The sequence below is a fragment of the Tyto alba genome, unplaced genomic scaffold (assembly GCF_018691265.1).
Source record: "Tyto alba isolate M040663 unplaced genomic scaffold, T.alba_DEE_v4.0 Super-Scaffold_2, whole genome shotgun sequence".
Lineage (NCBI taxonomy): Eukaryota > Metazoa > Chordata > Aves > Strigiformes > Tytonidae > Tyto > Tyto alba.
The window spans coordinates 66,123,660-66,148,815 of NW_024881282.1; the positions used below are offsets into that span (position 1 = coordinate 66,123,660).

The window sequence follows — 25,156 nt, forward strand, 5'->3', positions numbered from 1 at the left end:
AATATTTTGTGTACCAGTCTTGGCACCAAGACATAGTTTAGTGAGCCAGAACTGCTGTTCTTGCTACCTTCCAACAACATAAGCTTTCCATAGGACTCCTGGAAAAGTCTCCTAGCAAGGCCTGAATGGCAGAACAGGCTGCTAAGTGATCACATGGAGTACTCATTTCAGTTGAAGGCATGTCAGGTGGCACTGCTATGAAATGAAACATATTTTGAAAGGCATGGGAGTAAAAATCCCATTAAAACAGAAAAGCATTAAAACTACCAGACTATCACCTCCATGTTTGAGAAGTTAAGATGCATTAGAATACAGAACTTATATTTACATTATAAATAATATACTATATGTATTGTATATAAATCTATGTATAAATCAGTATGTTTTATATACATTTTTATATTAATAAATACATAAACACCAACAGCAAATCAGCTTTGACTTGGGCAGTGCAAAGCCTGTTATTTTAGAGGCACAATTAGATACAGTTGCATCGAAGACAAATACAAAACTCCATCTGGTGGCTTGACTAAAGAATCTCACAATTGTTTTCAATTCTTGTTCTGTAGCTCTTCAGAAAAAAACAACTTGGGAGGTTTCGGTTTGTGTTTTGTGTTTTTATTTTGTTTGGGTTTTTTTTGTTTTTTTTTTTTTTTTTCCTTTCAAGTTGTTTTTGGGGAGGGGAAATCGCTTGTTAAAAGATAGTGTATGGAATATGCTCATCCTACAATATGAGTTTGAGCACACAAACCAAGGTATCTCAGAGTAAATAAGAAAAATTTATGTGGTCCTGTGGAAAAAACCTCTCTGTGAACCTCTATCCTGTGAACAGGAGGTTTGACTGAACCCACTGTTTTCAAACAAAGCTTGCTATGGCCAATAATGCAAACATATTTCCTCCCAAGTCACTTCTGCACTATAGCACGTTGTTTTAGACACATAGTAGAGTGAAACTTCAGGAACAGGAGACGCAAGCTGATGCAAGACTACTTTTACACAACAAGTATGAAAAACATTATTAATGCCATTTCTTAATGGCCCTACTTCTCATGAAACCCTATGAACTTATTCTAATTCCGAGCAGAAGGAATCATAAGGAATCTATTTAACCTTCTAGAACAAATGTTCTGCACCTGAGTCACCATACCTGAATGAAATCCAAGTGAATACATATAGATCATGTAGGTTCCCAAGAATATTTGCAAGGATAGCACTCCAATACGAGGACTTCCTCCCTTTACATTAGTCTACATTGCATTGCTAGGGCAATCCAATTCCAGAATGGAGTACAAAAATGCATCCTGTAGCTTGAACACAAGTCCGTGCGCTACAGCTTACAGAAAACCTGAGCACATCCATGTATTCCCAGCATAGTTTTATATCACCTGATCCTTCATGGACAAGTGGCTGTCAGACAGAGAAGTTGTTTATGGGCTCCCTGGAAAAGGGCCAAAATAAGATCTGTGGGAAGCCTGAGCTCCCTTTAAAACACCGACCATGTTCCTACAGCATCTTGCAGCTGGCAAAAAGCTTGCTGTGCTTCAGACTGTCCTGCGCTGCTAAGGACAGTATAGGCACATTATGTCTTCTGTTCTTGGCCTCTGTCAAGATCACTAGTTTTGAATAAAAGATATTTCTCTACTAAACACTGGACAAGTGCCAAAAATTAATTCACATGAACTACTGAACATACCAGATGGTAAAATCTTTGTTACAACCCACTTGGGCTGAATTTAAACAAATCAGTTATAAACAGCCCAGAGCTAAGAGGGTTTAGTCAAATGTGAAAACAGCTTACAGAAAGACTTCTAATTTTCCCACTAACAGCTTACCATTTTCCACTTCCTCTTGATCTATATTTTCAAACACCACAACCTTGAAGTCTCAGCTTACAAGGAAGCTTACAGCAATGAGCATCAAGTTAATGTATTTCAGAAAAATATTATTTTTGCACAATAGAGAAAAGAAGCACGCTTTAATAACACAGTTAATTCTAAAGATAAATATGGCAATAGTGCCTCCAGTAGCTTTCAGACATAGAAGTAGTTTCCTGCCTCCCCCCAAAACAAAATAAACAAGCCTGAATTTAAGATTAATTTGAATATTTACCAGATTTTCTCTGCCGTCGTCCAAGTAAATCTGTTACTGTTTTGCGGAATAGTTTAGCTTCTTCTTCATTAGCAAAATTAAGACCAACTTGACATGTCTGAAAAACATTAATATTCCCCCACCCATGACTAAGAAAATGATTCAAAGGCTTTCTTAAGTGTCGTCTTACACCTTTTGAAGGTATAATCAGAAAAAATCATCACTGCAAATTTGGAACCAAGTCTTAGTGAAGCATTCTTAGGAATGTCTGTCTACTAATCAAGTTTCTAAATATCATGGCTAACAAATTTGCGCAAAATCTTGTAGCTGAAATCAAAGAGGGTAGAGGAAAATTTGTGCTTTAAGAATATATGATACTTCACAAACATCATCTGCAAGTCAAAATATAATTTCATTAAAGGGAGTTGAAAATAAAAACCTGCATTTTATGCTGCTGTCCTACAGATTAAGTTTTCTAGTTGTGATACAAAAAGAAATCCTTTTATAAATAAGCTTAAAAAGCTTCAAGGAACACAGGTAATATTGTATTTTTATAAATAATTTACAGAAAGAAATAAAAACCTCAGTTACATTAAAATAAGCTACTGTTCAAATAAGAGGCATTTTAAAATAGATATTCAAAAATGTTGAGACTCACATCTCCAGCAAAGGTATGAAAATATCCTCTAGGACTATTATATACAAAGTTATTGTACAGCTCCTGCTCCCACAATAATTTCCCATCCTGAAAAGAAGAAAAAAAAATATTTTTAAAAACTTAGACGAACTGCAGAGTTTAACTTCTTTCACAACAGAGACTATTAAGAGTTGGAAGCTGCATGGCATTAAGCATCGCCCTTGCTATTAACCTAATTAGTGAGCTCAATGAAAATCAAAAACATATTGGAACTTGTGGAAGACTATTCCATCAGGTCACTGTATTCTGTTCAAATTCCTGGATGTTTTCAAAAAACATTCTTGATGTTCTACAATCCTGCAGTAGTGATACTGGGAGCAGTAATAGTGACCAGTGATAGGAATATAGTGATAACAGTAATAGCAAAAAAGGAAACTTCCAGTTTCCGGTTGTTATTTCAAGCTTGACTTGATAATAGTTAAAGGGACCAAAAAGATCTCACCTTTTTAGGAAGTTTTATATACGTAAATGGCATTATAGCTCTGCACCCAAGGAAGAGATTTCTCACTAAGTCTAATACTCAAGTGGCCAGATCACAAAGTCAAATGCAATCGACAACTGGCAATCTTCAGTAAATCTGAGAGACTTCAAGCACTGAATAGCTGACAGATAACAAGTTGTTCCTGGCTACAGAGGTAATGGGAAGCTGTCCAAAGACTCAGCAAAGTCAGTAGGACTTATGCTTCTCAGTATCATTTTTGTTATGAAAATACATGTTGGACACTTTATTTCTCAGTTCCCACTGCCTTGAGTGAAATATTATAATAGGACAAAGACCTTCAGTATGAATGTGTATATTTTGGAGGGGGGAAAAAAACCCAAACAAACAAACAACTTTGTCCTGCAGTTTTCATATGCACCAAAACAATCAAAAAGATTGTTTTCACAAGTACATAAAAGGGCATCTATTTAATATTATCCAAAGTAGTAACACCTGTTAGAATTTTGTCAGCTACCCATATCAGTGACACTATATTAAGTTTCACTAGTTTGACTAATCAGATTTTTAGAGGACAGCTTCTATGAGCTGTAAGAAAATTGTATCTGATATTTATTTCATCCATAAAAGATGACATCTATGAACACCTGAGAAAGTTGCACTTGCCTATTAATAAGCACTGTAATTGCACAACTTGAAGTGCAACGATTTACTTGAGAATTTCTGAGTTTGCAGCTACGACAACCTACATTAATTCAATTCAAAATGGAGAATGAATACAACCAAGCTTAAAGTCTGTAAAAGAAAAAAAAAAAACACTTACCTTAATGTCAAATATTCTGATAAAATACGACCTCTGCGGATTGTCCTTTACAAGGCAAGCTACACCACAGCATTTCTTTGACCACATGGCATTGCGATCTGCTGCATATATTTGAACAACTGCTGATGACATCGTCTAAAAGGAAAAGGTAGCTATTACTTCTAAGGTAAAAATCACAAATTCTACATTTCATCTTTTATCCAAGCATCTTTTAATTTTGTTCCTTGTTCTAGGCAGCAATTTTAATAATTCCTAGGTGGTAACACTGTAAAGTTCAAACAACCCCAGATCACTTCTACACAAGATTTAGACAGTTTAAGAACCCAATTGAACTTTTTGTTCTTGATCATCAAATCAGCAAAGAGACTTTGCCCATAAGGGGCAGGCCAGTAACTATAGTGGTCACACAGAGAAGCCCTACCGTGCAACTAAATTTCTTTCTATTCAGTACTTCAAACTGGATAGAAATGCAATACTCAGGCTAGAACTGTAAATTAACAGTGCCTGGAAACACTCCTGGGTGCTGGAACACAACTGTCTACATTGCTTAATTGTTCAAATGATCTCTGGCATGATTTTAGCTGATGCCAACTAGCAAACTCCTAAAATTCTTGGGCATGGTTTAAGAATTCACATGAGCTAGGCTTGTTCCCAGTTGGCAACTTGAAATCATCCTGTTTTCAAACCGAGATATTTTAATAAGAGATCAAGATTATTCTACACCAGATTGCTTCAGTCACTGGGAACATTCCCTAGCATATTTTCTAGTATATATGTGTCCTAACCCTAGAATCCTATGAGCCTTTGAAGAATATTTATTTAGCAGTCAAGTCATAAGGACATGTAGCTTAAAAGCTCTGTAATGGGACAGACCAGTGGCTGTCTAGCCCAGGATCTACTCTCCAGCAGCACCAGATGCCTAGATAAGAATACAAGAGTACACGGTTACAACATGGGAGTATAACTCCAGCAACTGTCAAGTTGGAGCTTAAAGCTCCCCTAAGCCAGCATACATGTTTTACAGCACATGTTGGATTTTTCCTTTGTGGATTTAACTAATCACTTTTCAGACCCATGTGAACTCTTGGGCATCACAACACTGGTCAGGATTGTATTTCACTATTCACTTACATGCTCTGTGAATAGTTAGCTACCTGTGTGAAAGTTTGCCACCTGCTAGTTTCAGTTGACTGTCCCTCCTTCTTACACTAGGAGGCTGTGTTAACGGTTTCATAGTTGCCTCTCCCTGCTGCATGTGCTTGTATAGATACTTGTCACACTTTTTTGCCCTGTAAGTTCTCTGCTGTTCAGGAAGTGACACTAGTTTTAAGTCATTCTTGTACCATGAAAAAAATATATCATTCCACACTTTAATTAGCCTTGTCACTCTCTCATGGATCCTACCTAGTCCTACTACATCCTTCTGCGATTGGGGATGAGACTTATGTTTCATTAATCCAGTTCGTTATCCTTTTGAACACAGGGTCACAACAATACTGTTTTCTGTTTTGCTCTCTATTTCTTTCCCTGTAAGTCAAAGAGTTTTATTTCCCTTTTCACTATGGAATATTAAACAGATGTTTTCATAGTTCTGTTACAGTTCCAAGACCCTTCTGGAGGGATCATATCTAGTCTGAGTAATGGGCTCCATACTAGATTTTCCCCACCCACTCTACAAGCATTACTTTACCTTCATCAATGCTGGCTACTTGCCAAAACAGGGGACATCTAGAATGCAGGCATGTCTTCTTGTACTGTAAGATTATCTACTAAATATCAGTATCACCCATGTCACACTTTTCAACTGGTTTAAAATAACCAAAATAATAACTTATATTTCATGGGATATTTTTATCAAAAAAAACTTCATTTTTTTTTTTAAGTAGAGTCAAAGTAATATAGCCAGACTGACAGCTACTCCTTGAAGCTTTAACCTTTGCCCAAGAACTATGATGTAACTCTCACAAGTCAAGATATAATTCTGTTTCTTTTTGCAACCACCTCTTCAGAAGTTGTCAGGCTAACTACTAATCTTTCTGGTAACTTACAGAAAAAGTTAAAGCATGACTGATTGATGAAAAGAAAGCTTCACAGTTACTTCTCAAATGCTCTACAACTAAGTGTAGAGTAAAACTTCTGTCCCTATAACCTACAGAGTAATATGAATAATTTAATCATAACTGGACTTGTCACATGAGTAAAAAGGGACCCTTGAATTAACCATACTACCACAACAAAACAGTCAGCTGGCATTCAGCTGCAGGTATAAAAGTTGCCATTTTCTCCCTTACATTGCAACAGGCAAAGACTTAATTTTGGGCCCAACTGGCCAGATTTTGTTCAAAACTTCTGCTAACAGCCTTTTCTCTCGATTCTCCAGTATCATCTCACTGTTAAACTGATAATCTAAGGACAAAAAAAAAGGAGCAAGCGTGGGCCATTTTACAGCTGTAATGAAGGCATCACATCCAATCTCAGCAGCTGTCCCACTATCTGTACAAGAAGCCTTCTCAACCCTCCAAAACAAGACCAGCTCCACTAACCTCCCCCCAACAGGACTACCCACAGAAATGTGTGGGCTTGGCAGGAATTACACACTTGAATTCAAGGTATAGAAGACAGTGATCTGTGTCAAGAAAGGGCTCCCTATGTGTTGCTTCCTATCGTAGCTAGCAGCAAAAGCACTGACTGAATTATCTGTGTAAACCAGTAACTGCTGTAACTTGATGACGATGTTTGTATCTAAAACCTTGAAACAGCATGTACCCCATGAATAGACAGAATAATATTACACAAAAAGAGTGTGTCCTCATTTTGAATAATCATAGTAGATTTAACGTACATTTGGATACCTTATGAGTAGACCTTAATTTACATGTTAGAGAACAATTTCACTGAATCTAAAGTAGGTGTTGTTTTGAGGCCTACCAAGCCTAGAGTTCAATTACGTTTTAACTTATTCATTAGCATTGTGCAAATTCCTAGTGTTGACCGACTGTGATGAGGCTTTCACATGTTAGAACATATAATTACGAATTCCACTGTTACACCACTATATATATATATATTTATATTATCAGAGGGACAATAGAGGAAAAATATAAAGTGTTTTTTTGGGGGGAGAAGGACAATGAAATCCAACTCCTTTTACTTCAGCCACTTTTCGTTTTCATCATACAGAGCAGTGGTGCCAAGCTTCATGCTATTCAGCTTCTGCGAGACAGGTGGTAAAAATACTTAATCATCCACAGCCTTTACAAACTTACCAGCAAAATTTAAAATTTGCAAAAATATATGAACCATAATCTTCACCTACTGGTATTCATTATGATTCCTAGCCACATAAATTCAACTTTTAAAAAAATTTCAACTTTAATTACAAAATTGCAGCAACTGAGAACATTTACATAAATATCATAATTTGAGTATTCTACTGCATTTTCTGAATGAACATTCACTTTGTCAATTTTGAAGTCAGTTAATACACCCATCTCAGTTTCTCACTGCATTCTTGAAAAGAATGTTGCATTTAAAAGCATGGGTTCTTTAAAATTGTATGTAACTAACTCCTCACAAGAAGTCACTCAGATTTCACAGACAGGAATTTCACAGAATTGACCAGGACTGCCATTAAATACCCAACGTAATCAGTATCTTTTCTCTGATACGGTCAGTTGATTTGTTACTACTGAAATTTATTACTGCATTTTCAGGTGGAGGATTTTGAAGTTGTCACGACTGCTTTGTGTAACAGTTTTGGTGAGGACCTTGTTCTTTTTATATACCTATATATTTGGGAAAGGTGCATAGGGGAAAGAAGTAAGGTATCCCACCAAAAATTGATGGGCCATGGAGATGAAAATCAAACCCCTTCAGTTCCCTTTATTTTTTCCACAGTCAACCTCCAGCTGGATGACATGCCATTGATTCCAGAGATATGCCACACCCCTCAAACTGATTAGCTATGAAGCAATAAGCCTGGTGTCAGCTGTACACTGGCTGCCTCACTGGCAGAGTTGGTCTCATCCTTGGACACACATAGGTGGTATCAACAAAAGGATCATGAAAACACCTTCTGCCTGCAAGAGGTAGCCACAAGTAGTCATTGCACATTTGTAGAATGTGATCACAGCAGTCACTGATCGTTTCCAACTGGGCAGCAGATATTCATGCACTCTGATCAGCTTCTGGTGTGAACATTTGCAGCAGTAGCCTGTCAAGTTAATGACTTGCTGTAACTCAGTGTTTCTCAAAAACAGTAAAGCACACCAATGCAAGCAGTGGTACATCTCATTACAAGAAAGAGCCATCACACTAGACTGCTTGTGGTTGACATGGGTTGTGAAAAGCTAAGAAATTACAGACTACAGACATTAAAACATAGTGGGCCAACAGTCACAACAAAGAGCAGCAGCAAGATTAAGGCTGTAAGAGGATGTTCAGTCACCTCAGTACACACCAGAACAGAAAGCATTTCAAGACCCATCAGGATGTTTTTATAGTGTTCACGTACAGCTGAGAACTGCCTGTGGTGCAAAGATCAAAGACTCACAAAATAACCTCGGTTGGATGTGACCTCTGTAAGTCTTCCCATCCAACCTCCTGCTCACAGCAAGGGTAATTAAAAGCCTTGAGGTCAAGTTGCTCAAGATCCTGTCCAGTTAAGTTTAAAGGCACCAAATGACCTCTGGGGAACCTGTTCCAGTGCTTAATCACTCCAGTTTTAGTGTTGTAAAAATGCAACTAAGTTTAATGTATTCTACTAATGGTTTGGTATTGTTATGTTACATGTTGACAGTACTACTGAAGACACACTAGCAGTGATTTTCAATCTTTTACCAATAAAGGTGCAGACCCTTTCACACCTATGTAATTTAATCACACGTGACAGGCTTGCTTTTCTTAGTTATACTTCCCAGTCCCTGGAAGTAACTTACAGATAAAACCCGGGAAAAAAAGACCTTGACCTGTAATGCAAGAATACGAGTAGTAGCAGTTGTTTCCAAGCAGAGCAGCCTCTTGAAAACAAGCCATGCTGATACAACGACTGTAGCTTCTTCACTAAGTCAGTCTGAAGACGTTTGGCTTGAAAATCACAGTGAACACAATTAGCTACTGTCATACTTCTGTGAAAAAAGCTATGGTGAATAGTTGTGTGCAATCCAAACCCTGTAAGAACATAAATCAATACTTCTATTACCTTTTCCTTAACATATGCATCTGGAAAAGTTACCCTGATCAATATGACAGCTGGTGAGAAGGCACCTGTGGGCAGGCATTTTTAAAGACCTGCTATGGTGGGAATCCATATTATGGTTAAGCCAACATGCTGAAGCCTGACTGGGTGATACTGGCTGCTTCTCTTGGGTCACTCATTTCTTCTTTGATGCAAGACCAGGAAGATAGCCTGCAGTTTGCTTCTAAAGTGACTATTAAAGAATAAAGGATTGTTGCTATTCAACAACATTAAAACTGTAGTAAGCAATAGTCTTCCAGGGACAGAGACATACTAACATGAAGTACCACTTCACTGTGGTAGACACTTAGTGAGGTGTAACTCTAACCTTGACCACAGCAAGGGCAGGAAGCTTCAGTACCAAGGCAACCTTTAATAGCCTAGCATTATCTGAGTCATGGAAGAAGATATGGAAACTCACTAAGACTCATGAATGAGAAAGACAAGAAGCAGGAGTGAGAATGCAGGGTAGATAACTCCCTAAGAAATCAAGACTAATCCACAGGAAATTAGGCAATTAGACAGAACCCTGTGGTTGCCATTTCCTTCTCTAGATTACAAGTATTCTGCAGAAAAAAAAAAATACAATCAAGCAGAAATATTGCTTCAAATGTTAGTTTATCTCCAAAAAAGCTATGTTTAAGCAATTACATATTCAAATGTCAATACCTGAATAAACTCATGCTATTTAAAGCGAACAAAATTGGCGTTAGGCAATACTACTATCTTCCTGTCATTCTGAAATTACCTCATCTTCAGTGGCATAAACATATGGAGCTTCCAAAAACATTTCTACAGTGATCAATACAGCTATGCATTTTATCTCATCACTCTTAACACTGAAACATAAACAAAACCTGCTGCAGGTACCAGGCAATGGAATCTTCTCAAGGGAAGGTCTTTGGTGGCCTACACAACCAAGTTCTGCTGGCTCTTTCTGGCAGTTTCACTTCCCTTCCGCACAGCAGTACCCTTTCAAAGAGGAAAATGTAGCTATTTTCTTGGCATTGAGGATGTCTCCTGCCACATGGGAACAGTGTGTTCCCTTCCTGCTAGGAAAGGCTGATAACCCACTTCCCGGGTGAATGTTCTCATCACCATGCAATCCTACAGAAGGCATGCATTGCAATCTCCTCCAACGGTGCTTTCAAATCAACTGAATAAGCCTGCCACTATTCAGATGATCCCTAACTAACTAGGCCACATAAACAACATGCAAGTATGCTTCCCTAGCAATTTCCACATTGTAAGTAGCAGAGGCATTTGCTAGAGTAGACAAAAGTTGTTCCTAGCACTTTCACAGAAACTTAGGAAACTTGAGTTTAATGAGGTTCAGAATCCTACAATATTTATTAGCCCTGGATAGTAGGTAATCCAACCTTCCTAAGCACGGATGTCTAGTATGATGGTTTAGGTGCAATTCAGGCACAACAGCAAGAAATACTAACACAGATCAACACTTTCAACAAATTTTAAAGGTTTCAGTAAGTATTCACACGTGTCAACTTGTAATTAGTTACTTTTGCAGTTTTATACAGGAAGGGATGGAGATCAGAAGAAACAGCACAAGGAGAGAGAAAGGACCAGAGACACTAAAGGCAGACTGCTTTTGCTTCCCGCTGACACCTTCATCTGAAGGGCCACAAGTATTATGGCCCCAGACCATAGAAGAGTAAGTACAATAGATGCATCTGACTGTCTCTCTAGCCTTTTTCCCCCTTAAGAACAGTGGATCGGGCTACTTATGGCTACTGCACCTTGTACAAAAAAAAAAAAAAAGTGTGACAACACTGTCTTGATAGGACTCCACAATATTTTGACTACGAAATCAGATTTTAGTAATTACATTTTGAAACTCTCAGACTGGCTTATAATTTACGTCTTTGCATCAGGTTGCCTCCAGAATCTTCACAAATAAGTCCAGCATGTGACAGTGTTCGTCCACTGGGATTTGGTTACTACTTTATTTGCAATTGGGTAAATTGGGATTACTTCAATTTTTAAAGTTGTTACAGCTGTTAAAGATATATTTAACAAATTACTAATAAACTTATCTTTAAAGACAACTGTGTATTGCAAAACAGTTATCTTTAGATACTACAGGCTGGATTTTAAGCTAGTTTTCCACAGAAAGAAAAAATACAGAACTTCAGAAGTTTGCTGGCAGATTTCAACAAGTCAAGCAGCTGGAAACAATCTTTTAATTTTAATGCCATTTACAGGTCATTATTTTCAGAAGACAGACTGATTGCTCCACAGACAGGAAAACTAAAGCAAGATTTCACATTATTTGACAGAACTGACATGAGGGAACCTTTTTTAAATACCCGATCACATGAGAAAAACTTTATTTGGTGCAAGTTGAAAAATTACTCAACTGAAGACACTGAGGCCTTACCAGTTCTACTGCTTGTGAAATTATTTGCTACAATCACCAGTATTCAATTTCAAGCTTAAAGCTTGCTTTTCATTCCTTAACTTCTCATGATCACCCATTGATTTAAAAATTCACTATGCACAGATGCTAAGAAATTTTTTTTTTCCATCTATATGCAAAGTTAGGCTAAGTGCAAAATAAAGCCACTGTGTAAGAAATGCTGCTTTTTTCTTACTCTTCCTTCTCCCTTCAAATAAGTTTTTCTGAAATAGCAAAAAGCCACTTCAGGTATTTTCTATAATTTCTGAATCATGAGGATCTTAATCTACGTTAAAAGACAGTTCTGCACAAGACATAGCCCAAAATATCTATGGGATCAAGAGATGAAAGCCAATTAAAAAAAACCCCAACAACTAAGAATATATTCCCTGCCTTGTTATGTTCATCACACAAGTCAGCTGCAATATACTCACTGAAGATCTTTTACTGATGTGGAGAAAGTACCAGTGATCACGAAGTGATGTTACAACAAAAGGGATAAAACAAAGGACTGTTGTTTAACAAACCTACACTATAAAAATGCTTGTGCACACTTAAGCCTGCAGTTGTCTAGCAAAGTGATCCTTCACTCCTAACACTTGGTCAGTCAGTTACAAACAACTCACATTTTTCTGAGTGTCTTCAGATGTAAGTTCATTTACATTTCCAGTACCATCCAGAACCCTCCAGTTCAGCTAGAGCTGGCCAACTCTGTTTCAAACACTCATGGCTTAACTGTGGGTCATGGAAGATCAACAATTAAGATGTGGGTAAACAGCATAGCATATAAAACCAAATCAAACAACACATGATTAATGGACATATACTTTTATCAGACACAGAATAAAGATATTTTTAAATCATACAACCTCAGCTCAGACAACACATGCAAGACTTCAGCCTTCCAGAGATATGACATAACCATAACCATAAGCATGCTCCAGATTATAATATTCCAAACTATCTCAACATAGCAGGTCATTTACCAGATGACATACACAACCTGGGGTTTTCAGTGATGAGCAAGATGACCACTGTCACTTCCTGTTTACCTGCACAGCATCACTAGTAGCTTACTCAGCTGCATCTCACTGCTTAATGGTGCTCAACTCCTGGCTGGCCAGAAAGCAGCAGACACAGGACAAAACACAGTTATTTGTGTTCTGTCGTTAAAGCTATACATCTAGTTACTTTCAGAACAACAGGAAGTGTGGTGCACATAAGCCATCTACAAATTTGTCCTACCACCACAGAGCACAAATTCTCACTACAGAAGACATTTTGTCTTGTGGTTCCACTTCCACCTCCAGCCTGCCAAGACATGCAGAATCAAGGCATACAAGACTGTTTCTTTTCAAAGCTCAGGAAACTTTTAGGTTAAATGTTAAAGTCTAATTTAAAATGGCTCAAAATGGAAAGGTAAAACTACTAAGACTAAGATTATCCTTACACAAACAGAGCGCGGTACAGATATATAGATTAACCAATTCTCAAAATCATGTTTCATGGTCATACACAGAAATTGCAGATCGGTGTTTCAAGCCATACAGACTCCAGGCAAGAATCATGAATTTCACATAACCATGGGATAAAATTGGAGCTTGAATCTGTTCTGTCTTGTTCCACTACCTATTCAGCTATAAGAGAAACCAGTTCCTTTGAGTCAACATTCTCTTCTGCCAGCAACCCAGTGCCTTAATACACTAAGGTCCTCTTTCTTCAGCCTTCACCAACCATTCAATTTTCTACACAATAATGTTTTTCCAGATGCTACATACTAGTTCCATATTTATCGCAAGTTCTAATACGCAGATTCTCACATACACTTTGAACATATGAGAGTGCATTGAGAAATGTTGGAATTCAGACTCTTACCACCCAGAAAAAACAGAACAGGTTTGTTTTGATTTTGTTTCTGTTTTTTAAGAGTTAGACCCACTGTAGTTCTTTACAGACCCTCTTAATGGTAAATGTATCATCATGTTCACAAGTAAAAATCTGCAGAACAACAGTTAAGTTGATTAAAGAAAGGATGTGAAGCATAAGCCTCAGGAATTCCTGAATTATCCCAGCTCTGGAACACTCATTAATGAGCCCTTGAAAATGCTATTTAGTATCTACTGGTACTCCCAGCCCCAGATTTTAAAAAATAAAAAGCTAATATTTTCTTTGCAGAGGTGAGGCTTAGGTGAACTTCTCTTACAATCTTTACACTTGAAGACAGGAAATAATAAGGAATTTTGATTTCAGATACTTAGAGAACACTGAAATAAAACAAGAGTTCTGAAATAAAAACCCCTTTTTTATAAGAAAACATTAACTTCATGCCAACATAAAACAAAGAACCCCCTTCAAAATATTAACAAATTTGAGAAAAGGCTATTAAAAGTAAAACCTCTTTGATTAATAGCCAGCAACTGGTCTCGCAATCGTGTATACAACTTGTGTCCTGCCCCATAAAGCAGACTCAATCCACTTATATAAAGGTATTTAGAGATGCAAGCCCCCTCACACTTTCAACTGTGCCACAACTCAGTATGTTTTAATTCCTCCTTCAGCAGTTCATGTTTGAACGTAACAGTTATATTCAATTCAGATATAAGGAAAGTCACAATTGAACGTAAGATTTTTTTTTTTAATACCAACAACTGAGTCTGCTATGAATAAAGTTATTTCCAGTTTTAAGTCTTAAAAAGGTATACTACAGAAAAACATCGCATGAAGATGTAGTAGTTATATGATCCCTGGCCATATTCAAAGCTCATTCCAGGGATACAACACTAAAAGATTTTTCAGAGTAGATGTACATAGTGAGAGCATCAGTTGAACGGCTGGGAAACTGCTATTTTTTATTTAATTCTAGCAACAGCCTGTTGTATGATTTTACATTTATTTTTCCCCTGTGCCTCAGTTTCCTCATTCATAATACAGAGATATGGACCTCTACCTCTGTAAAGTGCCTTGAGAACTACTGATGAAGAGGAAAAAAAAAAAATTATTATGCTGCTACAGACATAAATCCATTATTTTGGGGGGGGAGGTGTGCGTGTCTGCATTATCTTCTCTGCTAATAGCAAAGGTTAAGACAGCTTAATTTCCACATAACTAGTGTTAGTTTTCTTCCCCATGCATGAACATTAATTAATACCTGATAGCCTGGTCACTGTTAACTGTTTTAGATAAGGAAACTGAGATATTCTTTTACCATGAGGGATGCCCCTTGAGTAGAGTGACATTTATTACAGCTAACAGTTACAACTGTCACTGCCTGTACGGGTTCGTTCTTTGGAGGTCCAAAGCACTGCATTTACCAATGGACTGTGGAGGCCAAAAGCCATTTAAATTCACCCTTGTATAAACAAACTTTAGTAGTTTGGAAGCAGTGTCACAGAATGGTGGCCTTATATTGCCAGTTCCATTTTAGACAACCATAGCTGTAAATTCTTTGTAACAAACTTATTAATGCTTCTGTAAATCAGCATCACGCTTTTTACACAGTAGATTTAACACTTGATTCTTAAGATGCAAGAACAGAGAGAGCAAGGCACATGAGCCAAAACTTAATGGCAAAAGGAAAATAATTTCTATGAAACAAAAGTAATTTCCTACTTACCTGGCATTTCTCAGCGGTCTCTTCCATGATAACCTGGTCTCCTGAGCAACAAAACCACCTGAAGCCTCAGTACGTAAGGACTGAAGAAAATCACAGGACCACACACCACAAAAAAATAAATCTGATGTTGGTAATACCAGAGGAACTAGATGACGACTTGACAAAAGCAGTTTTGAAAACTAGTCACTCTATCCTAGTTCCAACACAGCCCTTCAATAAGGGCAGTCATCATCCCATACATTTAGGTTCTTTTATGAAGGATTAAGGCTACATAATAAAAAATGTTAGAGATATTTTAGTTTAGCTTTTCATATTACTACTTTGGCCTCTTAGAAACTGCATGAAGAGTTTGCCCTCATCAATATCCTGTAGCATGGGCTCTACAGCTCAAGATTTGTGTTTAAATTCTCAGGCCATGTATTATAGACCCTCAATTTCTACTACATAGGAAAAGCTCCCCTGTACAATTTGTGTTTGTTACACTGTCCCCTTGGATTATCTAAATGAATAGTACAAAGGTAATATTTGAGTGTCATTTATTGATTAAAAAAAAAAAAAAAAAAAACAAAAAAAAACCCTAAGGAAAGGAATTGTTGTTTGCAATTCTCAATTTTCAAGGTGAGAAAAGAAACGGATACAACTGACCTCTGCCAAGTTAAGACTTCAAAAAAGTTGAGATGAAGAACAATTTTGAAACTTGGATATTAACAGAGTTGACTATTTGCTTTCTGAACTTCCTACCTGCTACCTGAAAATAAATGCATAGGGGGCTGCTGAATGGGAAAGCTTCCCTGAAGCGGAAATTCTTCCTCTGTAACTCCATAAGGGGCCAGAATATCACTTATCACAAGGTTGCCTGCTCTGCTAGGCACAATCAGACCAACAAAAACCGTAAAGAATTTTCTCATTTACAGTTAATGATAGTGTTTATTTATATGAGTGTTGCAGAAAGGGTAGCAGGATGTATTTTTCCTCTGCACTCAACACTTTTTAGTGTCCATGTCCACTCACAACTTTACAGTTTAAATTACACAATACTGTATTTTTCCTTCAGTGCAGAGCTGATAGTACAGCTTCACATGGCAGTTCTAGTGAGCAATCATAGGCAGAACTGATTAACTGAGGCAGTGATGTTGTTCTCAATCTTTTATTCTTAAATATTCATATGTTTGGATGGGTCAGAACAAACAAAACAAAAGCCTCCCCCCCTAAAATAATTAGCTCTCCAGTAATGCTGTGTTCCTGTTTATAACTAGTGAACACTGTTCACCAACAGCAGCAAATACGCTATGTGAAAAGTTAGAAGTATATATCAGCCTGAATTTACAGGTAGTATTTAAAATGATTTCACTCTACTTACAAGAGTAGTGAAGTAGCACTAGATCTTGTGTGAGAAACAAAGCTTACAATAAAGAAAATCAAAATTTATTAAATGAATACAAGAGTTTAGAATCCATGAAGTGACACCAATGCAATTTTAATATGAACACAGTATTTTAAGATATTTTAAAAACTTTTATGACAGAAAATAATTGTTTCAAAGAACATTTAGAAGAAACACTAAGTCTGAAACTGAACTTTACTCTTTTTGGTGAGTATGTCCTCAACTAATGAAATAGAGCAAGTTGAGCTAAAATAATAACTTTAATTAAAAAGATCTTAAGATAGTTTTGCTTTTGATTCCAGTGAAAATGAAATACTGAAAACAATCAGTCTGTATTGCACTGGCAGTCCAATCAGCCAGTATCATTACCCTAATCAAGCATCAGATTTGAAGCATTACATGCTTCATGTTTTGAGCGCCTTTTCTGCAAGTCTCAGTTTGTTCTGGAGCTGACAGTGAGGCTAACATGCTCAATGTCACTGGTTTTTTCTACTTGGGAGAACTGGCAACAGCCTAACTGCCAACTCAAGTGTTTGTCACCTTTCTGAAAACCTCCACTCATGCAATGATAAGTTACAGTGCTTTTATGACCGTATAAAGACAGCAGGTATATTGTTACGCCACACTGACAGAATAAAAATGTTCATTAATACTGGTTGTAACCATTAAACAGAATAAAAAGGTTATTAATGACATACCAATTAATTTTTCATATATGTAACACCTTTGGAAATGAGGTATTACTCCATAAGGGCACTAACGCAACGTAGATCCCAAAGAGTAAAAGAACGTACATACCCCTTGACAAAGCAGACACTGGGTTTCCAGTTTTTCTATGGATATTCCCTTCCTTTGTGATCAGCTAACTACACCAAATGCTCTGAGGACCTGGACAGCCTCAATCGGTTAGCAGAGAAACAGAAAGCTCTTGACGTTGAGTGTATGAAAGATAATACCAGTCCTAGGAGTACACAGTGTTGAGAAAACAAGCTGATTACCTAATTATGACAGAGTTCAGGAAAAATGACACCCAACTCAAAAGACTTTAAGTATAGAAATAGGGTGTCTCTTCCAGACTCCTGGAAAAAATAATCACAGGAGTGGGACCTGCATCATAGCAATGCATTAATAGGTTGCTCATGGTAAATTTGATGAACATCAGATTAAAGTCTGCATAACTGGGTCCTCAAAAGATCTAGAAATTTAATTATTTGCCAGAAACTTCAAGACCGTGGTACAAACACTGACAATCATCATCAAGACAGTGATGGTGGTGTGCCAGTAATATAGACAGACATTGAGCAAGCCTGGGGAAAAAAACATAATCTTCATTTCTTGGTAGTCCAGAATCCACTCTTGGGAACATGGACTATTTACAGAAAATGAAGCAGAGATACAGAGGAATTGAAAGGCTAGCCAACTTCACCCATGAAAGTGTCCTGTAGAACACTTGTTATTCAGAAGTGCATCATTCAGAAGGCGGCCTCTGCCATCCACCATGTGATGTGCAATATGATACAGAAACTGGGTTTTATATTAGTTGATATGGAACTAAGATCTCTAAACCTGCCAATCCCCATGTAAAAGCTTCAGTTCTGCAACAAACACTACAGTCCTCTGAAGAATTCCTGAGTCAAAGAAGTGACATGTCTGTCACCTCACTTCATGATCAAGTTACTCTGACAAATCAGGGCACCATGCTGCACTTCAATTAAGGGCCCAAAGCATGTGATGTGAAAAACCAACCTTGATGATGCATGGCAGACATCCTTATTTATGGCTGATTTGTTGATTTTAAATAAGCCAACTACATAACACCCTTCGCTAATTCAGACTTGCATCATAGTGATATTGTCTGTATGTGGTGACCTTGCAGAAGTCATTTCCAGTGATACGGATGTTGATACTGCGTCATTTCATTGCTAGAGCAATTACTGCAGCCAGAATTGACATGCAAGTCACCATCCTGAAATTAAGACTAAAAGCAATCAGCTTCTAAATCCATGATGGATTGTTACCTCCCTTCTGCTCTGAATAAAAGAGTATGTGCTGTGGGAAAACTGCTTGCACAGTACCAAGCATCATTAGGGGTCCACTTCCTGCCAGTGATGACTTATAAAAGCAGACACTGGAAAAAAAAACATGGCTTGAGAGGGAAGAGGAGATCACAGGACACTAGAGGAGAGAAAAAAAAAAACAAAAAACAAAAAACCAACCAAAACTTCAGGTAAGTGTCTACAGAATTGAGGCATCTACATCCACTAGATCTGTTAGATAGTGAAAAGCTTTATGAGCTCACGCTTTTATATCCCAAACAGAACCAATGATTAAGGTGAGACACCAGAACAGAGAGAGTATGTGACAATTAAATCATCATTTATTATGCTACTTTGCACACTAGAACTGTCTCTGAAGCTCAAGTAGGAAACAAATTATTGCATCTGAACTGACAGAAAACTTAAAATGCTCCAAAATGCAGTTGCAGGGAAGATTCCAGGAGACCTCAGCACACCCCTGGAGTCTCTGAAGATGCACAGAACTTTTCTTAAATTACTTACAAACTACTCATCAGAAAAGAAAACTCTAGACAGAAATTCATTTTCTTGGTAGGTCAGTGCTCTGTAATCAAGAAGTACAGTAGGTGAAATGCAGCAGCCCTTAAGGTCACTCTTGCTGTACCTAATGCAGTCTGTAGAAGCACGCCTGCAAACCAGCCGTATCTCCTTACCAGAGGCAAAATAATTTTTTTTTTTTTCTCCTGAAATCAGAGAATAGGATGAGGAACCTTATGAGCTTGTGTTCACGATATGTCGGATGCACTTGATAATTTGTCCACTGCATTAGGTTGTTACATGCACAGGCACACTTTTGTCTGCTGGAAACTTCTAGCCACCTGCATTTTCTCAGGTTTCCAAAAACAATTTCTAGCAGCAGAGACGCAAGATTGAATTTTGTTGCTGGCAGGAAAATCAGGTTTGACTGTGGCTTGATGTCAAAGAGGACAGCTATGAGATCAGCAGCAGAGCTGACCCTTATTCTGTGATGTACATCCTACTGCCAACACTAGAACAGATAGCTCACTCCCGTCTCCCCATCCCCAGCACCACAGTTGCTTTTATCTCCTGGCAGCTTTCACTGGTTGTGTAAATACTAAGTAGGACTGGGGGCACTTTCTGAATCCAATGGCAAGTGGCACAGTAGAATGCACATCTGCACAGAGGAACTCTCCTCCCAACACAACACTAATTGGATAAGGACAGCCCTACCCATACCATCCATTAGGAACTGTGTTTACACCAATATATTCCCAAAACCATGCTCATTAATCTGGGTGAGTACTAGCTAGCATTACCCATACCTGTGCTAGGAAGCATGTCAACAAATTAAACACCATAGTTAGTCACAGAGCAGCGCCTGAGTTTATGCTACTGCCCTATTTAAGTTTGTTAGCATCAGTATGTTAGCACAGATTGCTGACAGACCAGAGGTGAGAAAAAGGACAAGATGCATCTTTCTGCCACTAAGTTTCAATGTATGCTGGGTAGGTATCTCACATTTTGAGCCTGTCAGTTCCAGTTATCAAGGACAGAAAAGTATGATCCAGACAGGTATGGCCAGTGTGAGGGACGGACCCTGTGGTTACACAGTATGAAGCTTGAAGCAGCAGCAGGAACACTTGTTCAATAAGCAACTCTCATCTAAACAATATGAACAGAGGGCAGAGGAACAAACGGGATTTATTGTTTACAGGCATCAGAGGCCAAAGATGTTCAAAGAGACTCATAAGGAAAAGTCTCAATGAAGAACTGAAGCACTGAGAGACCTCCTAAATGATATAAAAAGATGAAGTGAAAACCATGACATGGAATAAGTAAAATCTCCATCTCCTAGAGAAACGTTTAACACCAAATCCATCTCCATTTATCCTATCACACAAAACCATACTGCAACTAGGTGTGTTGCGTATTGTACATGCTTGAACTAAATCAAGGAAAGGCATGCTCTGTGCACAGATACAGATGTACTAAGTCTCTCAAGTATATAAATATCGGCATCTGAATATGATATGGACAAATCTCTCAAAGACAAAACAAAAATTTTTTTTTTTCATAGATAGTGGTTTGTTGAATCACTATTGAGTTCCAGAGATCAACTGCAACCAGCATTTTCTGTTGCAACTACAGTTTAAAACCTTGCATAGTTTTAAATGTAAAGCTCCAGCTACACAGACTGAGAACAATGCTAACAGTACAGTATAACACTTAGAGAGACCAACAAAGTTTAAGAAAAGTCAAAATGACAACATCTATTGTATGACTAAAAAATACTAGTTGATATAAAATTGCACAAAATTAAGCCCCAAACCCGTATTTTTTGAAACTGTTAATTGCCAGGTTACTAAATATACAAATGCTAATAATTTTATGTGCCTAGTTATAAAATTATCATACCTGAAATACTCTTAACTACAGAGTAAAGGCAAATGAAGAAAAAACAGCTCAGCATTTTATTTATTAGAAACTACTGGTTCCTCCCTTGCAAACGAAACGGGAAGCTTTTGCCTGTGGTATTGCACAGAACACATACCACTACAGGATGTTCATAGCTTTCTTCCTCTTTCCAGTTAACCACAAAAATCAAGCACAGTTTTACAGAGAAGAGCCTATTTGGATGTCTTTGTGTATATTTAGTGTCATAAGCCAAGTGAAGTTTCTGTTTGCTTTGGCTGACTGAGGGGGAGTAAAGGAAAAAAATGTCTACTTACAAAGAATGACCACATCTTAGCTGTGCTCAGAGCAAGCTGTCACATGGTTAGAGGAGCAGGAAATAACTTACAGTTCACTCAAAGCAGGACTAAGCAATTCTGTGGTTTCAAATCTGAGCCTGTAGAGTTGCTGAAGATGTATCTTACAGTATACAGTTACTTAATATAGCAGCTTACGAACTGGAGAGTTTGGTCCTCCCTGGAGGAGCAACACTGGAGGGTGGAGCAGTGCAAGACGACTGAGGAATACCATACTCTGGTTTTTGCTTCCCCCTCTCTTACCCACCAAAAATTCGCTTTTCTGTATTAATAACAACAATGACTTTGGGCCAGTGAAGATGAAACAGGTGATGAATAGATTAAGTACCTAATGGCCATATCTCAGGCCGAAGGGCACTCTATGTATGCAGCAGCAAACAAAGAGAGTGTCTCCTCTCCTCACCTATTTCCTTGTGCAATGCTCTGTTGATTTAGAAGAATACAATCCATGTCTATCCCAGCACTGGGTATGGGTAGGGCTACACATCTGGTGAAACACAATGTTCATCAGCAAGAACAAAGCACTTATGGAACTGAGAAGTAAGGGAGTAAGGGAGTGGAGGAAAGAATCGTAAGGAAGAGAGACAGTTCTACCTGGAGATCTTTGTGAAGATTATTGATGCAGGGGCTGAAGGGAGAAAGGAATATCCTAGAAGCACTTGAGGTACAACGGGAAAGAAGGAAATAAGGTGAGGAAACCCTTTTGCTGGGACAGAAAACTTGTTAAAAAAAGAGCGTGTATGATAAGAGTGCAGAGAGACCCTGATGAAAGCTGAGACCCAAGATTCAGAGATCACCGTGCCAGACTTTAAAGCACAGCAGCAGGATGGGGCTTACAAAAGACATAGTGGTAAAAATGATTCCTAAAATATCATTACCAACTTTTCCATATTCTGCTGTATAAAAATCTTAAAGCTTTATTTTCTACATACAAACTAAAATTCTTTTTAAGTCAATAAATCACTGCTTCTGTTAGAAAATATACTAAGAAGGTTGTAAAACATCTCTTACTTTTCTTTATCCCTAACATTGAAAGAAAGATATTAATACAACAGATTAATACTAATTTATTTTCTTATCTACAGATCAATAAATCTCTTGGCTGTCACCCTGAGAGGGGGAGAAAGCATTTACAATTCGATGCCAAATTCCCATATTTACCAAATATTCTTGCTGTTCTTCAGCCTAGACAGCAAGACAAGCACTAGGCCTTGTTACTTAATACTCAGAGAATCTTATTTAGGAATCAATATTTTAACTTAACTTTTCTTGTAAATAACCTCACCAAGTTCTGGCTAACTTTCCAGAAAACCATTATCACTAACACTTGAAGTAAATGCATTTTTTAAAAGTGTTTGCAATCTTAAAAGCAAGAGTTATCTTTCCATAATTAAAAGTTCAAATAATGAAATACATTTTCTAAGCTTTTCAAAGAGGAGAAAGACACATTTTCTTTCATTAGGTCAGTGTTTCTCAAATGGCAGGCAGAATACCCCCGCATATAAAATATGCTTGGTGAGCACTGATACATTCCAGTATAACTATACCACTCTTACGCTGCATAGTAGCTAATTAATAAGGGTAGAAGCAAAATAACACATTCCCTTTGAAGGGAAGCGGGGGACGAATGCAGTAAAACTCTGAGATGAATGCAGGGGAATTCTGAATTAGACAAAGTTCTGAAGGGGAAAATGGTGTGTGAAACCATCTTATAGAAATGGAAACTCTTATGACCTTGATTAGCAAGACTTAATGTGATCTTTCAGCTTTAAGCTAGACACTGGAGAATTGGAAAATACATTAACACCGTTTCTCAGAAAACTTAAGAGAAAAAAAGCTGCTTTAGAGTGAAGATTTTAAGTGTGGCTGAATAAACAACACAGGAAAAACAGTCTCACCAAAGTAGGGATGCGTGTATGAAAGCAAGTGCCTAAGGTGAGCTGCAATCTGCAAATCTGTCAGTATATCGTGGAGCTCTGCAGCAAGCTTTCTTGCCAGCAATGATGATCTTCACAGAATTAAGTCTACAGAAACTGAATAATTCAATTAATGAACTTCTTCCAGAATCATATATTCTTAACACAGGCATTCTAATTTGAGATGCATAAACATGAGGAGGTGTCAGGAAAATGGTCTACCTTTAACTCACGGGTAGGTGAAAATAACACTACTGAATTTGAACAATTAAGCAAGTGAGCAGCTTTCTAAGAAAGTGTCCCTATGATTGTTCGCATTTCACCTCTTATTTTTCCATTTGGCTCTTCTAGTACACTGCTCCTGTTACGGGAAGATCACAGCACACACCAGGATCTTTGAATTTATCTGTAACTGTTCCTGAAGCTAAATGCACACCTACTGTGACCATTTTCTTAGTTATCCAGGCATAAACAACATGTCTAGAAGCCACAGAAGTTAGCGTGGCAGTGTACCCAAGCAAGTATCTTGAGAAACACAACTATCTTGTACAGCATCTGAGTCATGTCACAGTATAGTGGGCTGTTAAAAACCACCCATGAAGATAAACTTCTAGTTCCACTAAATCCACTTTGTATGATTTACTGTTACAAGGAAAACCAATGGGCCAATAAAAAAAAAAAATATCCCCCTGTGCCAAAGTAACACATGTCAACCTTTCTCGAGGATATTGTACCCTAACCTACCAATAAGCAACTCTGTCTAGTGTCCATGACACATTTTTGTTACTTCCTATATTTTATCTAAGTATTAGGTCATGAAACCATAAGTCTCCTGCACTATACTAAGTTTAATTTCAGTACTACAAAGATTCCTCAAGAGACCAGCCTATGAAACATGCTCACCGGAAGAGAGGACACCATAAATCTTACCACACAGCTTTAAGTGAACAGCAAACTTTCTCTGACAAATTAAGCACTTAATAGGTCACCAAACCCCATCTCCACTGCAGACAGTTCTGCCTATAAAAGGTCAATGAAAGAAGCAAGCCTTTTGTCACGTTGGTTAATGAACTACTGCAAAGGTCCTAGATGACACTCACTCATCACACACAAACCACTTCAACACTTCACCCATTTCAGCACTGAGCTAGTGGCAACTGCTGCCATTGCTGGCACCTGCAGTCCTTGTTTACTGCTATCATTGGTAAATAGTTTCTTAATTCCAGCACTACTAGAGACACTAACAGTAGCGCAAGAAGGGTCTTAAGAAGCTCTACAAAAAAGACAGGGAAGTTTTTTTCAAGCAGAAGTACCAGAACTCCCCCGAAATAAGAGATTTGAGATCTAAAATTAGAACATTCTCCATTTTCACCTTTTTACCCTGAAACTGCATGGTGTAAGATGGATGTTACACACTCTACTTGCTAAAAATTGGGCTTATATTAAATCTTCGAGAACCTCAGAAGAAATAATCAGAGGGAACACTCTAGTGATAACAGATTCAAATCAGTATTTATGATCAGATAATGCAGAGAAATCATATCAATTCTCCATTAAAGGAAGAACAAAGTAGAGTCTTTCATCTACATATTTGCAAGAAATAGTAAAGGCGATCTTTATCTTCTAACAAGAAACTACCTCCTCCTTCCTTAGGTGTTCTCTAAATGGTATTTGGACATCGTGGTGGAAGCCTTGTAGTCAAAACATGACTGCTCATTTGAACCCTACATTAAAAATTTG

The 25,156-nt window shown here is 37.7% G+C and overlaps 1 protein-coding gene across 2 annotated transcripts in view; it reads right to left on the bottom strand.

Annotated features, from left to right (window-relative positions):
* The window catches only part of WASL (WASP like actin nucleation promoting factor), a 56,170-nt gene that overhangs the window by 25,130 nt on the left and 5,884 nt on the right, over positions 1–25,156 (bottom strand). For both annotated transcript variants that reach the window (XM_042792426.1, XM_042792425.1), the window contains exons 2-4: positions 4,048–4,182; positions 2,747–2,833; positions 2,110–2,206 (exon numbers count right to left, since the gene is read on the bottom strand). In XM_042792426.1, the coding sequence (XP_042648360.1) occupies positions 2,110–2,206; positions 2,747–2,833; positions 4,048–4,182 (319 nt within the window). The remainder of the gene's footprint in view (positions 1–2,109; positions 2,207–2,746; positions 2,834–4,047; positions 4,183–25,156) is intronic.